Source organism: Cyprinus carpio, chromosome A3, assembly GCF_018340385.1.
Source record: "Cyprinus carpio isolate SPL01 chromosome A3, ASM1834038v1, whole genome shotgun sequence".
NCBI classification, from domain to species: Eukaryota; Metazoa; Chordata; class Actinopteri; order Cypriniformes; family Cyprinidae; genus Cyprinus; species Cyprinus carpio.
In genome coordinates, this window is record NC_056574.1 from 20,116,257 (window position 1) to 20,136,791 (window position 20,535).

Sequence of the window (20,535 nt, forward strand, 5' to 3'; positions counted from 1 at the left end):
GGTGCTAATTTTGGAGGTAGAAAGTCATCACAGAGTTCATATGAGCAAAATAGAAAAATAAATTAAACCCAAAACAAAGAAAAAACCAAGAGAGCAAGCTATGTACCGTTCACTTGTCACGCCAATCAAGCTTTCACCATTCACCTCTAAGATCTGGTCTCCAGGCTGCAGGTTTCCTAATAAAGCATTAATAAAATAAAAACCATAAAGACCATAAATAAAAACCTATGAAATGACTTGACAAATATATTACTATTACATACTACATAGTATTGTTGTGCATTCACACAGGGCATCGACGTTAACACTTCTCATTTACTTTGAATGGGTGACGTCATGCATTGCCGAATTGAATTGTGGATCCATTTTATCGCGCCACTGGCGTTGCTCATGGCAGAAGTTCAAAAACATTTAACTTTTCAAGTGCCAATGCTGTCACTATGACAGTCGAGTCAGCACCAAGCTTCTGACACTCTACATCAAGCACTGACGCAGAGACCACATGTGAATGTACTGTTCCATATTATTCTTCATACTTTTTGCAATATAAAGACAGACTACCATTCAAAAGTTCAGTGGGTCGGTCAGATATTTTTCAGAAGAAATTAAGAATTTTATTCAGCAAGGATGCATTTAATTGATCAAAACTGACAGTAAAAACAGCAGCACAACTGCTTTTCACCATTAAAAATAATAAGAGATAAACATATTAGAATGATTTCTGAAGGATCATGTGACACTGAAGATTGGAGTAATGGCTGCTAAAAAATCAACTTTGCCATCACAGGAATAAATTACATTTTAAAATATATTAAAATAGAAATGGTTATTTTAAATTGTAACAATATTTCACAATAGACCTTTTTCACAAGACTATGATGATGCGTTTCAACAGTCATCAGCATCTTAAATTTTTAATGTTTGTACATTTATAGCACTATACTAGCATGTATTATATTACCTTTGCATCAAATTACAAAAAATGAATTAACGCTAATGCGAGGGTTTTTCTAAAACAGGGTCTATGGGAGTGATGGTAAATTTGACATTGTTCTCACTACTGACTGCCGTTATCAGTCTCTATATTTTCCTTTTTTTTGAAAGTCAAGATAACACTATCATAGAGTTTTTCTTTTGCTAACTGAGAAAATGGGAATGCAATTTTTAAATTAAATAAATGCAGCCTTGTTGAGCATAAAAGGCCTCTATCAACAACATTTAAAAAAATCTTACCAACCCCAAACTGTTGAACGGTAATATATGTAGTCATTAAATCTGTTCTCTGTAGTACATTAAAGGAGTCAAAAATGAAGAATTTAAGAACTAAGAACATAAAGAGCTAATGCTGATAACCTAAATAAATGAAATAGATATTTTTGTCATGCTAAAGTAATTGCAAGGTGACTGTGATGTGAACTGCAATTCTTTTGACATAATTTAGCGACTCCTCATGTGTTTTAGTAAACTGTAGCAGTAGAAGAGACAGCATACAGCCCTCAATCTTTTTTTTTTCCTGTTTTTATTCCTGTAGAGTGACAGGAACTGTAGAGTGACTTTTTCCTCTACAGTTCTTGTAGGGCATATTAAAAACATCTCTCTCAAATATAGGTCAGGGTTACATCTTCTCGACCCCTTCTACCATCACTTCAGAGATATCTTGTCAGAACAAATGAAATCCGGAAAGGAACAAGCTATAAATTCTCAAAGGGGTCACCTATGTCCTACTCACCTCACTTCAGTCAAATATCACTTTTCCAGTGTCAGATTTTACACACAACCTGGATTATAGGTACTGTGATTTGTCTTTCCGCCAAACCAAAGAAATCAGCCAGGAAGCTTGCTGATTTCTCTTGAATGGTGAGCTGACAGCAATCATGTGAGCATGAATAAAAACAAGCAAAGCCCCCTCAGAGCGCATGTGCCCGTATAAGCTCCCGTATACCCCGTGCTCGGCAGCAGCAGAATGGGAGGCAGACTCTAATTCCAGTCCGTCAGGGGCATTAACTCTAAGCACAGGGATGACGCTAAACTCCCCCTCACACGTGAGAGACTTAAGCAGAGGTATACGCAGTGAGACAGACAATCTGTTTTGCAGAAATGTGAACAGCTGCACTGACACAGTTTCCTTTCTTAATGTGTGTTAAAAATTTCTGAAGTTCAATTTCTGTGGCTATTATATATACAGCATATGTGACTATATTAACAGTGTAAATCTAAAGTTTATCTCTAATACAGTAGATGCTTTGATTGATAATAACAAGATTGATAAATTTTGTTTATTAGCAAAAAAATCTGAATATATGGGGATCAAAGCAATTTAATTAAACTCACTGGTAAGAGCAGATTTCAACTTCCCATGCTGGATGACTAGCCTCATCAGCTACGTTTGGCTGGTAACAATGTGATTTTGCTAGTCTAACAGCTAGACCAGCACCAAACCAGCATAAACTAGCCTGGACCAGCATGGAAATTCACACTTGTCTGAGCTATATCTTTTTCAGCTGTGTCTGAGAGACTATAAATGGATGTTTAGACAAACTGATGTTTTAGGAGACCATCTGGACAAATGTTAAGGCAAACTGTGATTTAAAAAAAAAAAAAACTTTTTTGAGAAAACTTACCATCACTGGAAGCAAGGCCACCAGGTAAGATCCTCTTCACATAAACGCCATATTCCTCTCCTGTTAGTTCTTTCACACCACCGATCACTTTGATTCCAAGAAGAGACAAAGCATGATTCACTCAAAGTAAGATATTTTTCTTCCATGCTTTTGTTTAGTTGTTGATATTGTATTTTTCAGTCAAATAAATGTAAGCAAAACACAGAAATCATATCGCAGTTCTTTACAACAGGCTGCATGACCAATTTCATTGCCAAATCAATGCCACTACATTGCCAGTATGCACTGAGAATTTGAACACAGGTGAGAGATCTGAACATTCACTATTGTTTTCTGACAAAACAGACTGTGATTCATCCTTTTTCTATCTAAACAAGAGGAAATAAAGCAGACTTAATGTTTACCATGAACAATAGACAGCTTTACCTGATGCCTGCTGAAAGAGCTTCAACTCTCATTTGTTCCCATTTAGAAACCCAAAGCTGTTTTAATAGTTAAAAAAAACATTCAGCATATTGTGTGTAATGTGCAGATTGTAACATACACTATCATTCAAAAGTTCATAATGGGGGTCAGTATGATTAAAAAAAGAGAAAGATATTAATACTTTTATTCGGCAATGATGCAAAGGTGACAGTAAAAATATTTATAATGTTACTAAAGATTTATATTTCTAATAAATGCAATTGTTTTGAACATTTTATTCATAAAAAATCCTATGGTTTCCACAAAAGAATTAAGCAGTACAACTGTTTTCAACATTGATAATAATGAGAAACATTTCTTGAGCATCAAATCAGATTATTAGATTAATTTCTGAAGAATCATGTGAAACTGAAGCATGGAGTAACATATCACAGGAATAAATGATGTTTTAAATTATATTAAAATAGAAAATAGTTATTTTAAATTCTAATATAATACTGTTTTTACTTTACCCTAAAACATTTGAACGGTAGTGTACATTATATTATTTGTCACTTTGGTAAGGAAACTAATCCTAATGTAAATATGATAAATACTGCACCCCAGCTGCTGAATGTTTGTTCCCATTTGTGTCTGATTTCAATTCTGATAACAGAGGACTTAAACAGCTTATGTTCAATTGAGTCTCGCTAAAGTAAAGATTTACAGCTGACTTGGGTCAGTATTACTTTTAAGTATAACACACATAGGACTTTCAGAGCTTCAGGTATATGCCGTGAAATCTGCATCCCCCCGACGTCATCAAGTAGAGTGAAATGAGTTTATTGGATTTCAGGAGGCCACAGCAACTCCGTAAAGCTTCTGTAAATCTCCCTGTGTGGTGACAGAATGATCTTCTTCCAGTGATGTAAACTCTGTGCTGCACTGAATCGATTACTAAGTTCGTTAAACACACAATCCTGTTTCACATCACTGAGGTTAAAGGTATTGAGGTTAAAAGTATCTTAAAAGAAAGTTTTACCTTGACCAAAAATGAATAGTACCTTTGAAATACATTTTAAAATCATGTGCACTCACATGAGATGAAGACTTCGGTCATACCAGCAGCCTAATAAAAACTCACATATTGCACGTGAGAGCTTTTCTTCCATATTGTGTCTTACATCCAAGTGAAAATAAAGGGCGGGGATTTGGTACTATGCATCGGTTGTTGACTGGAAGGAGGAAGATTTGAATGTGAGCTTGAGGTTGACTGTAAGAAAGGGGCGGGTTTTAAGCAGGCAAAATGATTGGAGACGCCTAAAATATGTTGATAGAAAAAAAATCACCCAATGAACCAGGTATGTGGTCAAAATAAACAATATATGCATAAATGAATTTGTTCACAGTAAGATCAATAACATGTTATAAAAAATAGATAAACTTATGGCTCATCAAAAAAAAAATTATATTGAATAAATGCATTGCCTAGACGCCAATGTGAAAGGATGGCAGATCCCTTCTTTTTTGAGAGAGTAACTGCAAATCAATGTTGTCAGGCCATTAATTGTTGAAACAGCAGGAACGAGCTTAGACACCACCAAAACATGAAAGCCTTTAATTAGATGAGCATCTTTCATACCCAAACCTGTGGAAGATTCATTTGCAGGCAGTTCAGAAGCATAATACATGCTAAAAGACACTTCCCTTGATGGATAGTACAGATGCTTTAGATTCGCTTTTGGTCACACAGTTTAGTCACACTCATGGAATAATAAATATCCTCTTTTTGCTTCAGGCTTGTATTTATAGACGGACAATGTATTGGTACTAATTGAGTTTTAAGCTGACATTGCACATTAATAGATTCACTTCAAGATAAATCTTGAAAACACTTTTATGAGAAGAACAGCAAACCGGTTATCCACAAAGTGTGTTCTGAACTAAACTCAAACTCAAAAAATTTCTTATAACTCAAAAATAAATGCAAAGTAAGGACTGTGTCTTGGAAAAACCCTTGAATGCTTATGACAGTGTCACACTTAAGTCTGTAAATGATAGCACTGCAAATATGTGTTGTAAAATATTTAATTTATCTTATCCAGAGCACCACTTCCTGAGTCTGTATTCATGAAAATGTCTCCTAAAACAGAATCGTCTTGTAACACAATGGACTGTTGACTGTGCAAGTTGGGATGTAAGAAGGACAGGTTTAAGGAGCTTAGAGCTGCCTTCAAATAATGTTTTTGATCTTTTGTGAAGAGGGAGATCAGGCTGCGGAATAAATATAACAAAGACAGCACAAGACTTGAAAGACTGGAAAACAACCGTACCCTAAACCTATCCCATAGCTTCGCTCCAAGACTCCACCATACACCCTATTTCACTTCCCCGTGGTCATTAGAGATCAGAGACGCGTGCTGTACAATAGGCCTCATTAAAATTGACTAGAAGATGTGCTGCTCCATACCTTTCTTATGTCTTGAATAAGTCTTATTTACCCTTCAGTCTCAATCCGCAGCCTTCTATGAAAGCATTTATTAAAAAATATGACTTCTAGAGTGTTCTGATGTAAATTATATAAACACACAAATGTACTATGAAATGAATATGTTATGAGGCACTTACCTAATCCATTCTCACAATCTGTAAACTCCATGGAATGCACTGCTCGATCTACTCCATGCGGACCCATCAGTGTCCTGTGCAGGACAAAGAAAAAAGCAGCATTTCATACATGTTAAAACATGCAAAAACAACGCAGTAACATAGTGAGACTTGTTAGATTCAGAGATATTAACAAGGTCCTATCATTTTTGGTTGTTGTTGTTTTTTGTTAAAAACTTCTCTCTAAATTCTGGTAAATTTAAAGCTGCTGACTCAATTCTTATCCGAATATTGTTAAAAAAAAGACAAAAAAAGACAAACAAAAAAAAGAAACACTGAGTTTATGTGTGGGGTGAATTTGCTGTACTCGCTGTGTCTGTGAACTGTTATTAGTATCAAGCCCAGTTCTTTCCAGTGGGGAGTCAGAATAAATTATTTAGCATGAATGTCCTGTTTTTTTAGGCTCCTAAAATGGACTCTTTATTTCATGAACTCAGAATCTGTGTGTGATTAAGTTAAACTAATTCATTAAAGAACCCAATCCTTTTGGCAGTGGAAACACTGTTTTCATGCAGTTGTAGCGATGAATATAATGAAGTCTCTGACATTCAGGGCATTTTGTTGTAACTTACCAGCACTACACCATTTTAGGGCTGTTAAAGTTAACCTAGCTACTTCTGATATTAATGAAATGGTTAATGCAGTAATTCAAACATATGAATTAAATATGTTTAATGCAATCATTTATCACATTTACCATATGTTATATTATTTTTATTCAAAAAAATCCTAGGACTAATCATCGTTATTTTATTCTAATAAGAAAAAACAAACAAACAAACAAACAAAAAATGGGTTTCTGAGAGTACATCAAATGTTTATACATAAGTTCAAGAAAATTTACTTGTTTTGTATCTTTTTTTTTTTTTTTTTTTTTTTGCTCACTTGTGATGTTTTCAATACTGTAAAAGCACTATACAAATCAGTTTTAATGTAACTGAATTATGTTAACATTAACACACTGTCACCTTAACAAAATATTCTCAATATTCCCAAATATCACAACTATTCTCCAGATGATTTATTTTTGTTTTTAGATTAATGGAGATATTTAAGCAATTATTTAATTTTGCAAAAAAAAACACATCCTAAATATCATGCTTAATATAATTCTCACATATATTGTCTTTGCACATGAAAATGTCCAGCTGCCTTTATATTTTACAAAGTGGGACCCTTGCAAATGGATCATCATTTTGGGTGGGTTCTTGTCATCAAAAAGTTTGAAAACTAAAACAAAAACAAACAAACTAAAAAGCATGTAACAAAGTTTTATGAATTCCATGAGGTATGCATGAATATATTTAGTGAGTATACGCATAAATACATTATAATCTCCGGGTGATTTGAGCACATTAATAGTAGGCTACATCCTGTACAGTGTTGTGGATTCTTCAAAGCATAGCGTACAAATGAAATGAAACGCCCTTTCCACACTATAACTGCAGTCAATGCAATTAATATATAAGAACGAATGGTGAAGAAACCGACGTTCAGCACATTTTACTCACGTTTCCCATTCTCTCGCCAGTTACTTTAGAAAGTCCGCGAGCACGCTTTTTTGAGGACACACCTGAACACAGCTCAGCTACCACAAAGTACCCAAAAGTCCCCAAAACCGTCAGTACCGGACAAAGTGAAGACGCGCGTTATGTCGACGCTTCTCGAGACTGCTCAAGCGCTTATTGCTCACTGGAGCTAATGAGATGGACAAAAGAGACATGATGCCGCTCAACTACCACAAAATTACAAAACAAAGGTTTTTACCTGCTAATCATGACAGCTCCCTTGTACATGACCGAAAATGTAGGCATTTTTTTCAAGAGATTTTTGCGCATCCAGCGACGTGTACCGTGCGCCCATTACTCTCGTGATCAGCGCCTCGCGGAGGTCCGCTACAGCGCGAGCCACATGATTCACTGCTACAGCCCTCTAATACAGATGGTCCTAAACATCACCAATTTTGACCACAGATTAAATCTTATGCAACAGAAATGAGGGGGAGTGTTTTTGATATAGATATTTTTTGCCATTATGCCAGAAAGCCAAACATTTAGGCTACATTTATGAAAGGATTTTAAAGGCTTAAAAGTGGTATGATATACAAAGTGTTGATGACATTAAGCTATTTCAATCCAAGAGGTCTTTCAAGGACGTCAGGCTGAACTGTAGTATAGAAATATTGAAAAGTAATTTGCATCAGATCAAACCTGATATGGGAATTAAAACTGACAAGCTAATCTCTTGGGTCTTCAAACAAGACACAGGATATGATAATACCACTGAAACACATCATGATGAAGCCCACAGTTTAGTGGATTAAATGTGATGCAATAAATTCAATAAAAAAATGTTGTTGGGTAATCTAAAATGTGATGCATGTGGTAATTTAAGTGAACAATATTTTATATGACTAAATCAACCAACAAATGTCATTGGTAAAAATCTGTTCAGATAGTATAGCATATTTTTACTTTTTATGATATACTGAAGGATGGCTGTGATTTTTTAACTTCCTGATGATGTGGAATCACACTGCCACTGTAGTTATTTTATGAGTCAGGGAAAAAAAGGGAAAAACGGGAAACACTGATGCTTTGGGGAAAAAAACAACATTTGTGCAAAAACTCCAAATCCTTGTCAACTCAGAAAGACATATTTAATCTCTCGAGCGTTTCCATTTTTAGCCAGTGTTATTGTCTATGGTCATGCCATGCAAAGCTAGAGAGCTTTCCTCTCACACTGCAATCAGATTTATACACACATGCTTGAGGTAAAGTTACACAATAGCTAGATTACACTGTCCAAATTTACTCAGGTTTTTGTATTCTTACAATATCATATGTAATGTTTTCAACTCTTTATGATTAGTGGGCTTAAAAAACATTCTTTGAAATGACTAACTGCATTTATAATGTAATGAAGTGACTTCCTGTTAAAATAAATTATTGTCATTTAGTGCTCAACAAATAGTGTTGCCTGTGCCCTAGTTAGAATCAGAGTGACACTTTGCCTTAAATGCATTGTCACCGTGTAACTCCTCAATGTCATTTACCTCGACACATGTCCTGTGACTCAGAGACCACTTTTTATCAGCAACTACAATCCAAAACAAGTCACACAAGGTTGTACCAAGTCTGGAATACACAACACAACTTTTAAAACACTGGGCATCATACACTTACTAACTTTATAAACAGTCACAAAGGAAAAACTGGCCATCATGCACTAAACGACTGAGGATCACACAAAAAACAGACTTTGAAGTCGTTCCAATCTCAACAAACTCACACAGAAATGTGCGCCTTGTTGCAAGGAGACACATGACAAGTGAAAGCAATATGTGTTCTAAAACTGTCTGAAACTAAAAATCGGAGTCTGAACCCATCACACACTACACAATTTTCTATGAAATCTGTCAACTCAAATCTGCAGACTGGCTCTGCAGCTGCAAACTTCTACAGACTGTAAATCAGGGGAAAGTTGTGTTGTGTATTCCAGCCCTTAGAAGTGTGTTTTCTTTAGTTTTTTTATGCCTGTTGTAGTTAACAGAATGCTAATTCTTGGATAATGTTACCACCAGGCAAAGTGAAAAAATGTGCATCAGATGTTACTGTCTTATTTAACAATGTAAATAATGTTTCTGTTACTTCCACTATCACAAATTTCCTGTGATAGTCACAGTGTGACCAGACTAAACCTTTCTTGTGCCAAATTCACAGGCTGTAATGATGTAATTTGAGGATTAGCTTTTACACACCCGGCCATGATAAGCTTTATTTTCAAAATTATCACACCGAACTACACTTACTCAAAACACTCTGTGTGGCTTGCCTTAAATTTCTCATGGAAATCCTCTCATGAGGTTAATATGTCAAGTGTGATTTGCACATTCGCATATCAATCCATGACTTGCCAGAGTACTTTTGTACACGATAATCTGCTAGGACAACCTGTCAATCAAACACGTTCAGAGCCAGGTCATGGTCCCACGAGACCCTTGGTCCCCCAAACCTCAGCTGCCCCTCTTCACAGACACCTTATCCTACATTAAACATCAAGAGAGTAATCTGGCAAAAAAATGAAAAAGAAATGTGTTTTAGTTTAGTATAATGAAACAAATACTACAAATTAAAAATAGTAGCATTCCAGTGTGTATTACTGCTAAAATGTTTTGAAAAATATTTTACTGTAGGAGATAGATGTGCAGTCTGATTGATTGGAATACATTTGACCGAATATACAGGTTCCCCATCTACAAGTTGCGGCGTCAGGGGGAACTAGGCAAGGTGTATTAATGGCAGAATAAAATAGGGGTTTTAATTTGGATACATGGAAGATGGGATGAATTCTCCTGTACGCCAGAGAAAGTTTGAGGCGGACAGTCACCGGACTAAAGATTTTGGTGACAGTGAATGGACCTATAAATTCAGGAGCACGTTTACTACAGACGGTGGGGAGAGGAATGTTCTTAGAAGAAAGCCACAGTTTTTGACCAACAACTTGGATGGGAGGCTTCGACCGGTGGCGATCGGCCTGGGCCTTGGTGCGTGAGCCCACCTGGAGGAGTTTCTGTCTGGCTTTCCTCCAGGTGTGTCGGCAAGACGGGTTCTGTGAAACCAAACATCGTAACATGCGCATCAAGTCTCAGTTTGGCCATTACGCTGAGGATATAAACCAGAGGAAAGACTAACACTCGTCTCCAACAAATGACAAAACTCCCTCCAGAATTTGGAGATGAATTGGGGCCCCATATCAGAAACCACGTCCATCGGGAGGCCATGAATGCCAAAAACATGGTCAATGATCGTAACCGCTGTCTCTCTGGCAGAAGGTAATTTGGGCAGAGGAATAAAATGGGTTGCCTTTGAGAACCGGTCCACCACGGTCAAAATTACCATGTCACCCTTTGAGGGAGGGAGACCCATGATGAAATCTAGTGCAATGTGGGAACAAGGTCTCTAAGGAAACAACAGCAGTCGATTGGGAGTCTTACATATCATACACTGAGCAGGCCGAAAACAAAAATGACGGCTGTCACGAGCCATAGATGGCCACCAGAACCGTTACCTAACCCAAAAAGTCATGACGTGTGATGTATCTTTACGACAATTTCCAAGTGCCAGACATCTTCAGACTCCATCTATCTCTAATTCACACTGCAAGAATGATATAACATCACACCCAAACCAACAACAAAAATCAAACCGAATTCCACATTGGCTTTGGATAATCACTCTAATGACCAACAAATAAAAACACTAATGACCAACAAAAGTTTATGATTCTTCCATGTTTTGTTCATCTAGATAATATTCACAACATGTTTTTGAAGCCTATATACACAATTGCCAGGCATTTAAAGTTAGTGTTAAGTTATAAATGAACTACACCACATGACATACAGTAGTCACATGACTTCATCGTCACCACCATTAATAAAAAAATCTGAAAAAACATTATTGTAATTGTGTTAACCACAAACCTTATTTCAAGCATTTAACCAACAACCCATTTTAAAAACCCATTTCAGAATGATGGAACCGGAAATTCAAAAATGCTAACTCATTTCTGGGTTTTAGGCAAAGCAGTCAACCTCTATGATGTGAATTTTTTTACCCTAAACCTGTGTGCCGTAACTTTGGTCTGATGATGGGACACAAAGAAAGAGTTGTTCTGTGATGACAGAAGTCCATGACTTTTCATCTCATTTGCTCTAAAAAGTGACTGTGTCAACATTTATAAAGCCTGATACTAAAAGTCTATAAATATTCTTTGAGGGCATGCCGCTGTGATACAGGAGACAGCTGTTCTTTATTCAAGAATCTGCCATGCCTGAGAAGGGCAGAACATAAAGCTCAGCCAGAATGGCAGATATTTAGCACTGGAAGGCTTAGCATAAGACTATGTGCTAGAAGAGACTATTTGAGATGAGCTATTCAAATGTCCCAGAGAACATCCTGATAAATCCTACATAATAATAATAATAATAATAATAATAATAATAATAATAATAAAATCATCAGTTATTCATATGACATGTCTTTTATCATCTTAAAGCAATCTCTAACAACACTAAAAACACCCTCCAACCACCCCTGATAGACAAACTCACACAGCTTGTCAGACACTGGTATTATCGCAGAGCACTGAAGTGTAGCATGCTGTAACATATTGACAGCACAGATATACATCTGTTAATCAAGGAAAAAATTAGTAGAAGAGCTTTTGGATATGTTTAAGTTGCAGTACTTGCATTCTGCTGTTAATTAACTTTTTGATATAACCTGATAATTTCAAAGATTTTTAAAGGTGTGAATATTTTAGTTTTGTGAATAATATGAAAACTGCATGCTTAATCATTTGAATGATATATGAAATCTGCCATCCTTGCTTGTTGATACTCAGTTCTAGTCAACCGCTAGTCACCTGAGCTGTAAATGGCATGTGACTCTTTTCTCTGGAGGGAAACTGATGACAACACTGATTGACTAATGGCATCACAAGAAGACACACAGTCTCAGAATCCTGAATTGTGAAGTGAAAGACATAAGACAGGAAAAAATATTAATCCATTCACACTTTAAAGAGACCTCAAAAACAAAATACATACATAATATAAAACAGATTGCTTGCAAAAATAAAAATAAAAAAGTATTTTGTCAGAATTCATGCCTACTTTTGAAAGAACATGTTACCAGTTCCTCATAAACATAAATTAATTCATTAATATTTATCCATAACTTTGCTAATAACTTTTATAAATATCAGTCTTTATCTTAGAATTTAGTTATTAAATTATAATTCTAGTGAAATTATTAAATTACCAGTATTATTTATTATTTAGTCTTAAAAAAAATTAAGTAGGAAGGAATATTTGTTCAAAAATTTAAACAACAAAATGATATATTTTATAAGACAATTTAGACACCATAAAGAACACAGAAAAGGCATGTCATGTCAGCCACTCAAAAAAATATGTACAGTATGCTTGTGTTTGTGTCTGTATGCAAAACACGTGCACACACCTAAACACAAGCTAAACTAGCATGGACCACAATACACACACAGACGGATACTATCCCTTTTCCATCTAGCAGCATTGGCAACTACCCATTGCATCAGAACTTTAATCACCAGATCTGCACAGTGGGTTGTTATCAGATTATCAGATAATCCGGTCCACATTGAGAAATCATAACAGCAGAGAGGTGAAGATGCACTATGTCAGTTTTTGGCCAGTCCCACTTCAGTCCCACAAGCTCAGTAAACGTGCCACCCACTGCAGTAATGAAGAATGGGAAATGAGGGTGGCAGCTTCACTCAGGTGCCAAGTTTCCATGCTGGACCACCATGTGTGGTGAAATGGGTTAATCTGAAACAGTCTGACAGGCCAATCTGACCTGTTTACTAGCTGCTGCATTCTGAGCCCATGACTGCCCTCCGTAGGTAACAAACAGAAATGCATCCCAGGAACTGTCACAATATATCATCTGAATGGGATGAACAATCATGAAGGGATTGTTGGGATTTTTTTTCTCATATTATGGAAGGGCTGTGATTGCAATTTAATAAGACGGTTTTGGTCCAACATGCCTATTAATGATCTAAGTTTTGCTGATATTTAAAGAAGAGAAAAAAAACAACATATTTTGAACTGACCAAAAAAGACATAAATAAATTTTATCTTCTTCAACAATAATAAAGGTGTATAAACCATAAATATAATGTGTAGATATGTAATAATGTATCTGTTTACAAATTTAATAATAATATACATTTTCTGGTAATTAGATACATAACGCTAAAGCTTTGGGCAGGTCAGCTAATCTAAAAACATGCCTGTTTTTTTAATGAATCTATAACATTAATGTTGCAAAAAGCAGAGAAATCAATTAATCACAACAAAACTGATGCAACAAACCGGCTAACAAGACATCATTATAAGGCAGGACTGAGACTAACAAGGCTGATAAAAATAAATAAAATAAATGTAACAAAAATCAGCGATTTCTGCAAAAAATATGATGTTAATTCATCAATAATGGTTACTACCAAAAAAAAAAAACATGAAAAAAATTAATAAAAAAGCACCATGCAGATAAAGATTTATTAGTGTTATCACAGTAAAATAATGTCTTAAAATATATCAGTTTGTGTCTCAACTGACTGTGTCTGTTCTATAATGCAGAGAAAAAAAAGGTTGCATTCAACACAAATGTTACTTATGATTGTCCTCATTAACTGTACACATTTGATCATACTGCAGATCTTAGCACTCAACTCTTGTGTACATTATAATGCCTGACTTCTGTCTTTACTTTATTCATTTATACATTAGGCACACAGTGTGCTATACGCTGTAAAAAATTATTTTTAGAAGTTTAAAAAAACAAAAATTACTGGGGTACATTTAACAAGAAAATAAAGTTTTTCAACTTAAAATTTCATGTTTAATTCCCTTGCCATTTCTTTGTAATTATCTGTAAAAATTGCTCCAAAGAAAAAAAAATGAGGGGTATAATGCTGTCAAGTATTTAATCCATAGATATTAGCATAACAGTCACAGACTCTCTCATTCACACACATACTGAAGCTTCATCTAGAGGGAGCCCTCTCCTGAAAAACTGTATACAGTCCCAAAACTTTTATACTGGGTATGAGATATATGCTACAAAAATTATCTGAACAAAAAATGGGAACACAAACCTGAAGCATGATTTTTTAAACAGCTAATCCTCTCCCATGATTGGTTTATATTTGTTTCAAATCAGAACGCCAAAGACAATAGACATTGTTAATAATTTTTCTAGCACTACATTAATGCAGATGTAGTGTTTGTGACCTGTTTGTGAAACACCATGTGCACTGATGGATAAAGGTAAAAATAACAGTAAACAAAGTCACTATTTGTCAAGTCACTATTAAAAATGTTAAGTTGTTATGCTATTTGTGGCACACGCATCACAGGTGTGTGAGGATGATGCCTACAAAAGTTCAGCGCTCACAATGCTGAGATAAATACACCATGTCCATGATCAGATCAATGACTTACACACACAAACGTATGCATTTGTTTACATTTTTATGGTGCTATTCCTACACATATGCTCAAGTATAAGCAATGTACAAGTTTTACAAATCACAAATGTGAAAATAATAATAATAAAGGTGATAAAAAGTAACAATGGTCAATGAAAAAGATTTCTTTTGTAATTTCTCCAACATTATGAAGTTAATAAATGTCCTATTAAATAACATTAAAAGACAAAAAATGGCATAACGAAACTGAAGTATCTTAAGGCAAATTGGAACTAGATTTAAACATGAGAAGACAGACTTACTGACTTCAGACTGACGTGCACAAGTTAAATTTAGAAATAATAGTCTTTTATTCAAAAACAACATGCTTTTGATTAAAGTCTGTCCTACAGCCCTCACAGTACTGATTGAAATCTGTTATAGAAGTTTAGTTGTGTCTGGACATGCATTTGTAAATTGAGTAAATATCCAGTGACCTGCTGTGATGTTTTGACTGTCTCTTCGGGTCATGGGACAGCATCACTTCTCTAAGTCTCCTACTCTTCCCAAAAGTCTATTCAAGTCCCGGTCACCAAACTCTAAATTTAGCAAGTCACCGGGCAGATTCATACTAAGGTGCACACACTGTTAGCTATTATTATCTTTTAAGGCTATGATATAAATGTGTCATCAGTAAAATATTCAAAATGCTTCTGTCAATCACATGCAATCATTGACTTCCACATAAATTTGAAGGCTGCTGGCAACCGTAAACTGTGTTAAAAGCATCTCAGAAGGTGACAGATTGCCTGTTCACCTTACTTAACATCTACATTTGAGTAATGCCTTTAGATATAAACAAACATAAAAATTCTGCCATACTGCACTTAAAACAGACTAAAATTGGGATTTTTAAACTAGGGGGCGCAAGGGGGTGCTTAGGCAACCACTGAAAATTTGAGAGAAAAACACTTTTTTTTTTACTAAATGTAATTGTAGGGCTGTCAAAGTTATTTTGTTAACTTAAGATTTTGACGAAACATGTTTAATTCATTAGCAGAATGTTTGTGGTTTCGAAATACTGGTTGAAATCATTAGATTTAATAACTTTGAATCACTATCAACTATTTTATTAATTTAACAGCCTCGATTTTTAATACTAAGGAACAAAAACTCTTTTTACATTACTCTAATAGTGGGTAGAAGATATACAAAGTAAATATTCTCCAGATATTATTATAATAATTTATTTAATACACTGACAACATCAGTTATTTACAACAGTTATTTAATTTTGGAAAACAACATATTGACTATATCAGGCTTAATACTTTCCGTAAAAAAAAATGAGTTTACAAAGTCTTTATGAAAATATAATTAGGTTATGACTTTATGTAATAATCGGGGATTATTTTGCGAAGGGATCATCATATCTGGGGGTTTTGGCATCAAAAATCCCTGTTGTAAAAGAATATAAAAATACGTTTATTGGTCAACACTTTTTTTGCTGCGTGCGAACTTGACGTCTCAGTTTTTTGAAGCGACTCTTTCATTTATCGTTTCTCCAAAATTGCCCGTGCCACAAAAACAAAAAAGACAATATGTTTCTGAAAAAGCTCACGGATACCTGTTCTCTGTGGAATAGCGGGACCACGTAATGTGAACAATAGCCTACTGTATGTAGCCTACTCCATGCTTTTCATTAATAACGCTGATCTTTACTTGTTACATACACAGTTTGAGACTTTATATGAATATTACAGTTCACAGTTTCATGTAATGCCTGAAATGACAAAGAAAAATAAAGAGACATCATGCACAACTCTACAATATTCAAGTCTTACCAGTAAATGAGCGAAAGTCCATCAAAACGCTCGAGCTCTCTTCCCCGGTTGTTCAGATAGGACATTGCATCCAACAGAAACGTTAAGTTTAAAAATAGTCTGCTCTGGAAACGGAGTTAAATGCTGCCTCCAAATATTAGCACCAGACACATCACCGCGATCTCATGTGATGCTCGTGGTTCGCATCCTCGCTCAAGAGTCAGCGTTCATTCAGCATTAAATCAATGATACAGCAACCGCCAGGCGAGAGAGAGACTCAGCTATGCCCGTTTCTAATCTGTAAGACACGTGGGTTTCATGCTGACCTGGCCGTCTGTTAGACAAAATCTACATCTTGTCGACAGACCTCTGGTCACATTACTTTGACTTTTCCTATAGGTACCATCAACGTCTGTATACAGTTATACTGAGATGTGTGAGTATAAGATTAACTGATTGCCTCTGAAAAACGATGAGATGTCTACCTAGAGAGCATTTTAGGGGACCATAGGCGTGTTCCTGAGATATGTAGGCTAACTAAAATTTGAGGCATAGAATAATATATAGAGACAATTTTAGTTTGTATAGCTACGTGTGCAGTCAGACTGAGGTGAAGCCTATGACCACACAGTTTCAGGTAACTGAGATTAATTGTGTGGCTTTTGACCTGTCCTAAGAGATCTGCTACACTGCAGCCAAAACACCAGGGGAGGTTCCAATTTCCTCACATAGACATTTGTTTGTAACACCAATCTGTCTCTTCATACTGTAAGCTAAATCGAAAACTGTCTCTACATTTGTTCTTTTAGTGCATAAACCCAGATAGCACAGGTACAGATACACAGATCGCTTCATCAAAGCATCTGTGTACAAACATCTGATAGACATCTTTAAGATGTCCGTTTTACATACATTCTAAATCATAAACATCTTAAAGACATTTTCTAAACATCTATTTGACATCTGATAGGAAATGTTCTAAAGATGTACTGCAGATGAGCAAACTTCTAAAAAATATGTCTTGCAGATGTAAATGCAGACGTCAAATAGACATCTCCATGATGTGCGTGTGCTATCCGGGAGTTGTCGCTCAATGTGATTATTTTAATCACACATTTACCATGATAATCACACTTTCTGGAAAAATACTATAGTTAGGCCTATTGTAGTTATTAATGTAAAATCAGAATAAATGAATAAAAGACAGGAGTCATAGTGTAAATAGTGTAAAGAAGCTTGAATAAAGACAGTAATGCATAGATACTTTTTTTTTAGAACATTTCATTCTGGTAAACTGAAACCTTTGTAAATATAATTAATAATTGATAAAATTCTCCATTTCACTTGAAAGAATGTTCAACATTCCAAATCAACATATTTGCATATGGAATTCTGCTCTGTGTTCTTTCTCACATCTATTTGCATACTGAATTCTGACTGGTCTGTCCTTTCTTGTATTTTTTTAACCATGTATAGCAACTTTACACCACAATGAGGGTGTTGAATCTGCCTGTGTGTGACTGATAGTAAGTTAACATCATTTGATTAACTATGGTTACCATGGTTTAAAAAAAATGTAAAAGAGATCAGATTTGTTGTATTTACAATGTAAAAGAGATTGTATTTGTAGTAGCCTATTTGAGCCAATTCTTTCATGTCAAAATTGTGATTATCCTACTGGTCATCAAACTTAATATCAAAATAAGATTATTAATTATCACTAATAGTTGTATCTTAAATGTATATTGTTTATCTTCAAACACACCTTATCTTACATATTGTTTATATTCAAAATGATGGCGCAAAATTTAGAGGTGTTATATAGTAGCTACCTGAAATACCTTTCCAATTCTCACACAAACGATGCGACTTCCCCTAGTGGTGAATTTTGGTAACGCGCAGAGAAGCGCGCATCCATGGGTTAATGCTTTGAGAGCTTTAGTGAGACATCAATGCATGTATACTTCTACACAGTATTTAAAATGTATGTCACATGTTGCAGATGGCTGGCACTTCATCAGTATGTCCACACACTGCTTTTAATCCAAGTGTGTATCATTTCAGGTCTATGTTACATTTGAGAGCAAGTGTTCATGACATCCTGCCTAAGAAAGAAAACAATGAAGAGTTACTTCACGGAGTTCAGTGCCTTGGTAACTACATTGCTTGACATACCTTGAATGAGATCATGATGTGAGGTGTAAAGGGACAGAAAGCGTGACAGGATGGGTGTGGCAGCATGTTTCAGATAGTATAGTAGTAGATCAGTACGCATTACTGTGTGTTCACAGTCACTCTGTCAACATTCCTCCTTATCTGAAAAGCAAGGTCTTAAGCAAGCAGAGAGGAATCATAGTGTTTGGCAGCTGATTCCCTTAAGTAACATTTTCAACACAGCATATTAGTCACAAAACTCTACTGTAATGACGTTTTTAAAAACATGTTTAATACTCTCTTTAATTAAAATAAATGGCTGGGGCCAGGCACGATTGGCTGGTTTTCTCAGACCTTCCCCGTTCCAGAATTTAGGTGGGGCTGCACCGTCTGCAATGTTTGACCCAGCTGAGCAGGTTCCTTCTCAGTCTCATTCTTAACCTGGGTGTGGTTGTCACCTGTATGTGTATGTGTCCATTACTGTTTTATACATACATGTTGAACTTACATAGCTGCTTTCAGCTATACATTTTCCAATCAGATTTTCCAGGCTTATGACATTCTACGATGACAAAAAAACAAAAGCAAACTCTGAAGGGATGAATAGAGTGATTAGCCAATGGTGGCTGATAATCATTGCTCTGTTGAGATTTTCTGCTGGGGATTTGAAACCATGGCCAGTCTGGTTTGCTGAACTTTGGCTGGGCCATAACAGGATTGATGCAACACAGCAGTTTTGTGTGTCAGAGGGTCTTTGGGAGGTTTTCAAACTCATTGAGCCTTGGCTTCCTGTTTTGTCCACAGACTCAGGGAGAATTCAGCCATTCTCTGAACTCACTCTGCATGCCTAAAAGAGTTCCCGACCGCAACAGTATGGAAATGTGGTACCATGCAGCAAAAATACCTAAAACACACAGTTACACATTTAGTTTTTGGTATAGAAAGTTCTACTGGAAGCCTATACATAAAATAATGTAACAAAAATTGATCACCCTACAGGTGAGGTCACATTTATAATTGGTCTATAAAATTTTGTGCCTGATATCTAGTCATTTTAATAGAAAATCACACGATGGGAAAGTTTTTTTTTTCCAATTTTTTTTTTCACTCAAATTGTGTTGACCGACAAAATGTTGCTTGGTTTGAAAGTGAATTCTGTGTGAGCGGTGCTTCAAAGATCACTACACTACTGACAAAGAACCTTTTTGCTAGCTAAATTTTTCTAAGGTGAGTAATGTGGAAAAGTAGGAAGTGTAGAGTGACTATCACTGGGTCAATAAATAAGTGTTTACATTCACAGTTATAATTGTCATCTCTCTGTCCAAGTGTACGTGACGCAAAGAATAATCAAATATTTCAAAGATTAAATACATGTTGCACAGCATTTCTGTATTTCAGAGTAAATACACAATGGTGAGGCCAGTTGCAATAAGATTTATGTGTATACATGCTGGACAAAGTTGAGCTACAATCACATTATCTAGTCCGACTTCATGAACTGAATCATCCGATTGTTACAGTTTCAGAAAGACTACAGCATTTACATGATGAATTATTGCTTTAGTCTGACTGAAACGGAACTGTTTAAACACATGTAATGACCCTCCCACTGAAACAACATTTTTACATTGCTACAAAACACTAATGGTATGGTGACATTTATTGCTCGCCAATAGGAATTCAATTGGAATCCATGTGAACGGGATTTTCATGTAACTGCAAATACTTGACAACTGGTTCAAGTATTTAATGCAAATTTTCATGCAAGGGACTTCTGTGTGAGGGGTGCTTCGTGCATCACTATAGATTATTCTTCATGCATAATTATTGACAATGGACAATGC

General features: G+C 35.6%; 1 protein-coding gene across 6 annotated transcripts in view; it reads right to left on the reverse strand.

The window, feature by feature from the left end:
• LOC109049737 (syntaxin-binding protein 4-like) overlaps positions 1 to 16,897 on the reverse strand; it is a 39,594-nt gene extending 22,697 nt beyond the window's left edge. For 3 of the 6 annotated variants that reach the window (XR_006154574.1, XM_042722417.1, XM_042722406.1), the window contains exons 1-4: positions 7,461 to 7,611; positions 5,655 to 5,728; positions 2,622 to 2,717; positions 107 to 176 (exon numbers count right to left, since the gene is read on the reverse strand). Coding sequence is in view for 5 of the 6 variants with exons in the window: in XM_042722417.1 (XP_042578351.1) it covers positions 107 to 176; positions 2,622 to 2,717; positions 5,655 to 5,728; positions 7,461 to 7,531 (311 nt within the window). In the remaining variant the exon portion in view is untranslated. Of the gene's footprint in view, positions 1 to 106; positions 177 to 2,621; positions 2,718 to 5,654; positions 5,729 to 7,204; positions 7,415 to 7,460; positions 7,612 to 16,558 lie in introns of those variants that run through there. The other 3 variants (XM_042722431.1, XM_042722421.1, XM_042722423.1) reach the window with 3 other exon arrangements.
• Between the last annotated feature and the right edge of the window lie 3,638 nt (positions 16,898 to 20,535).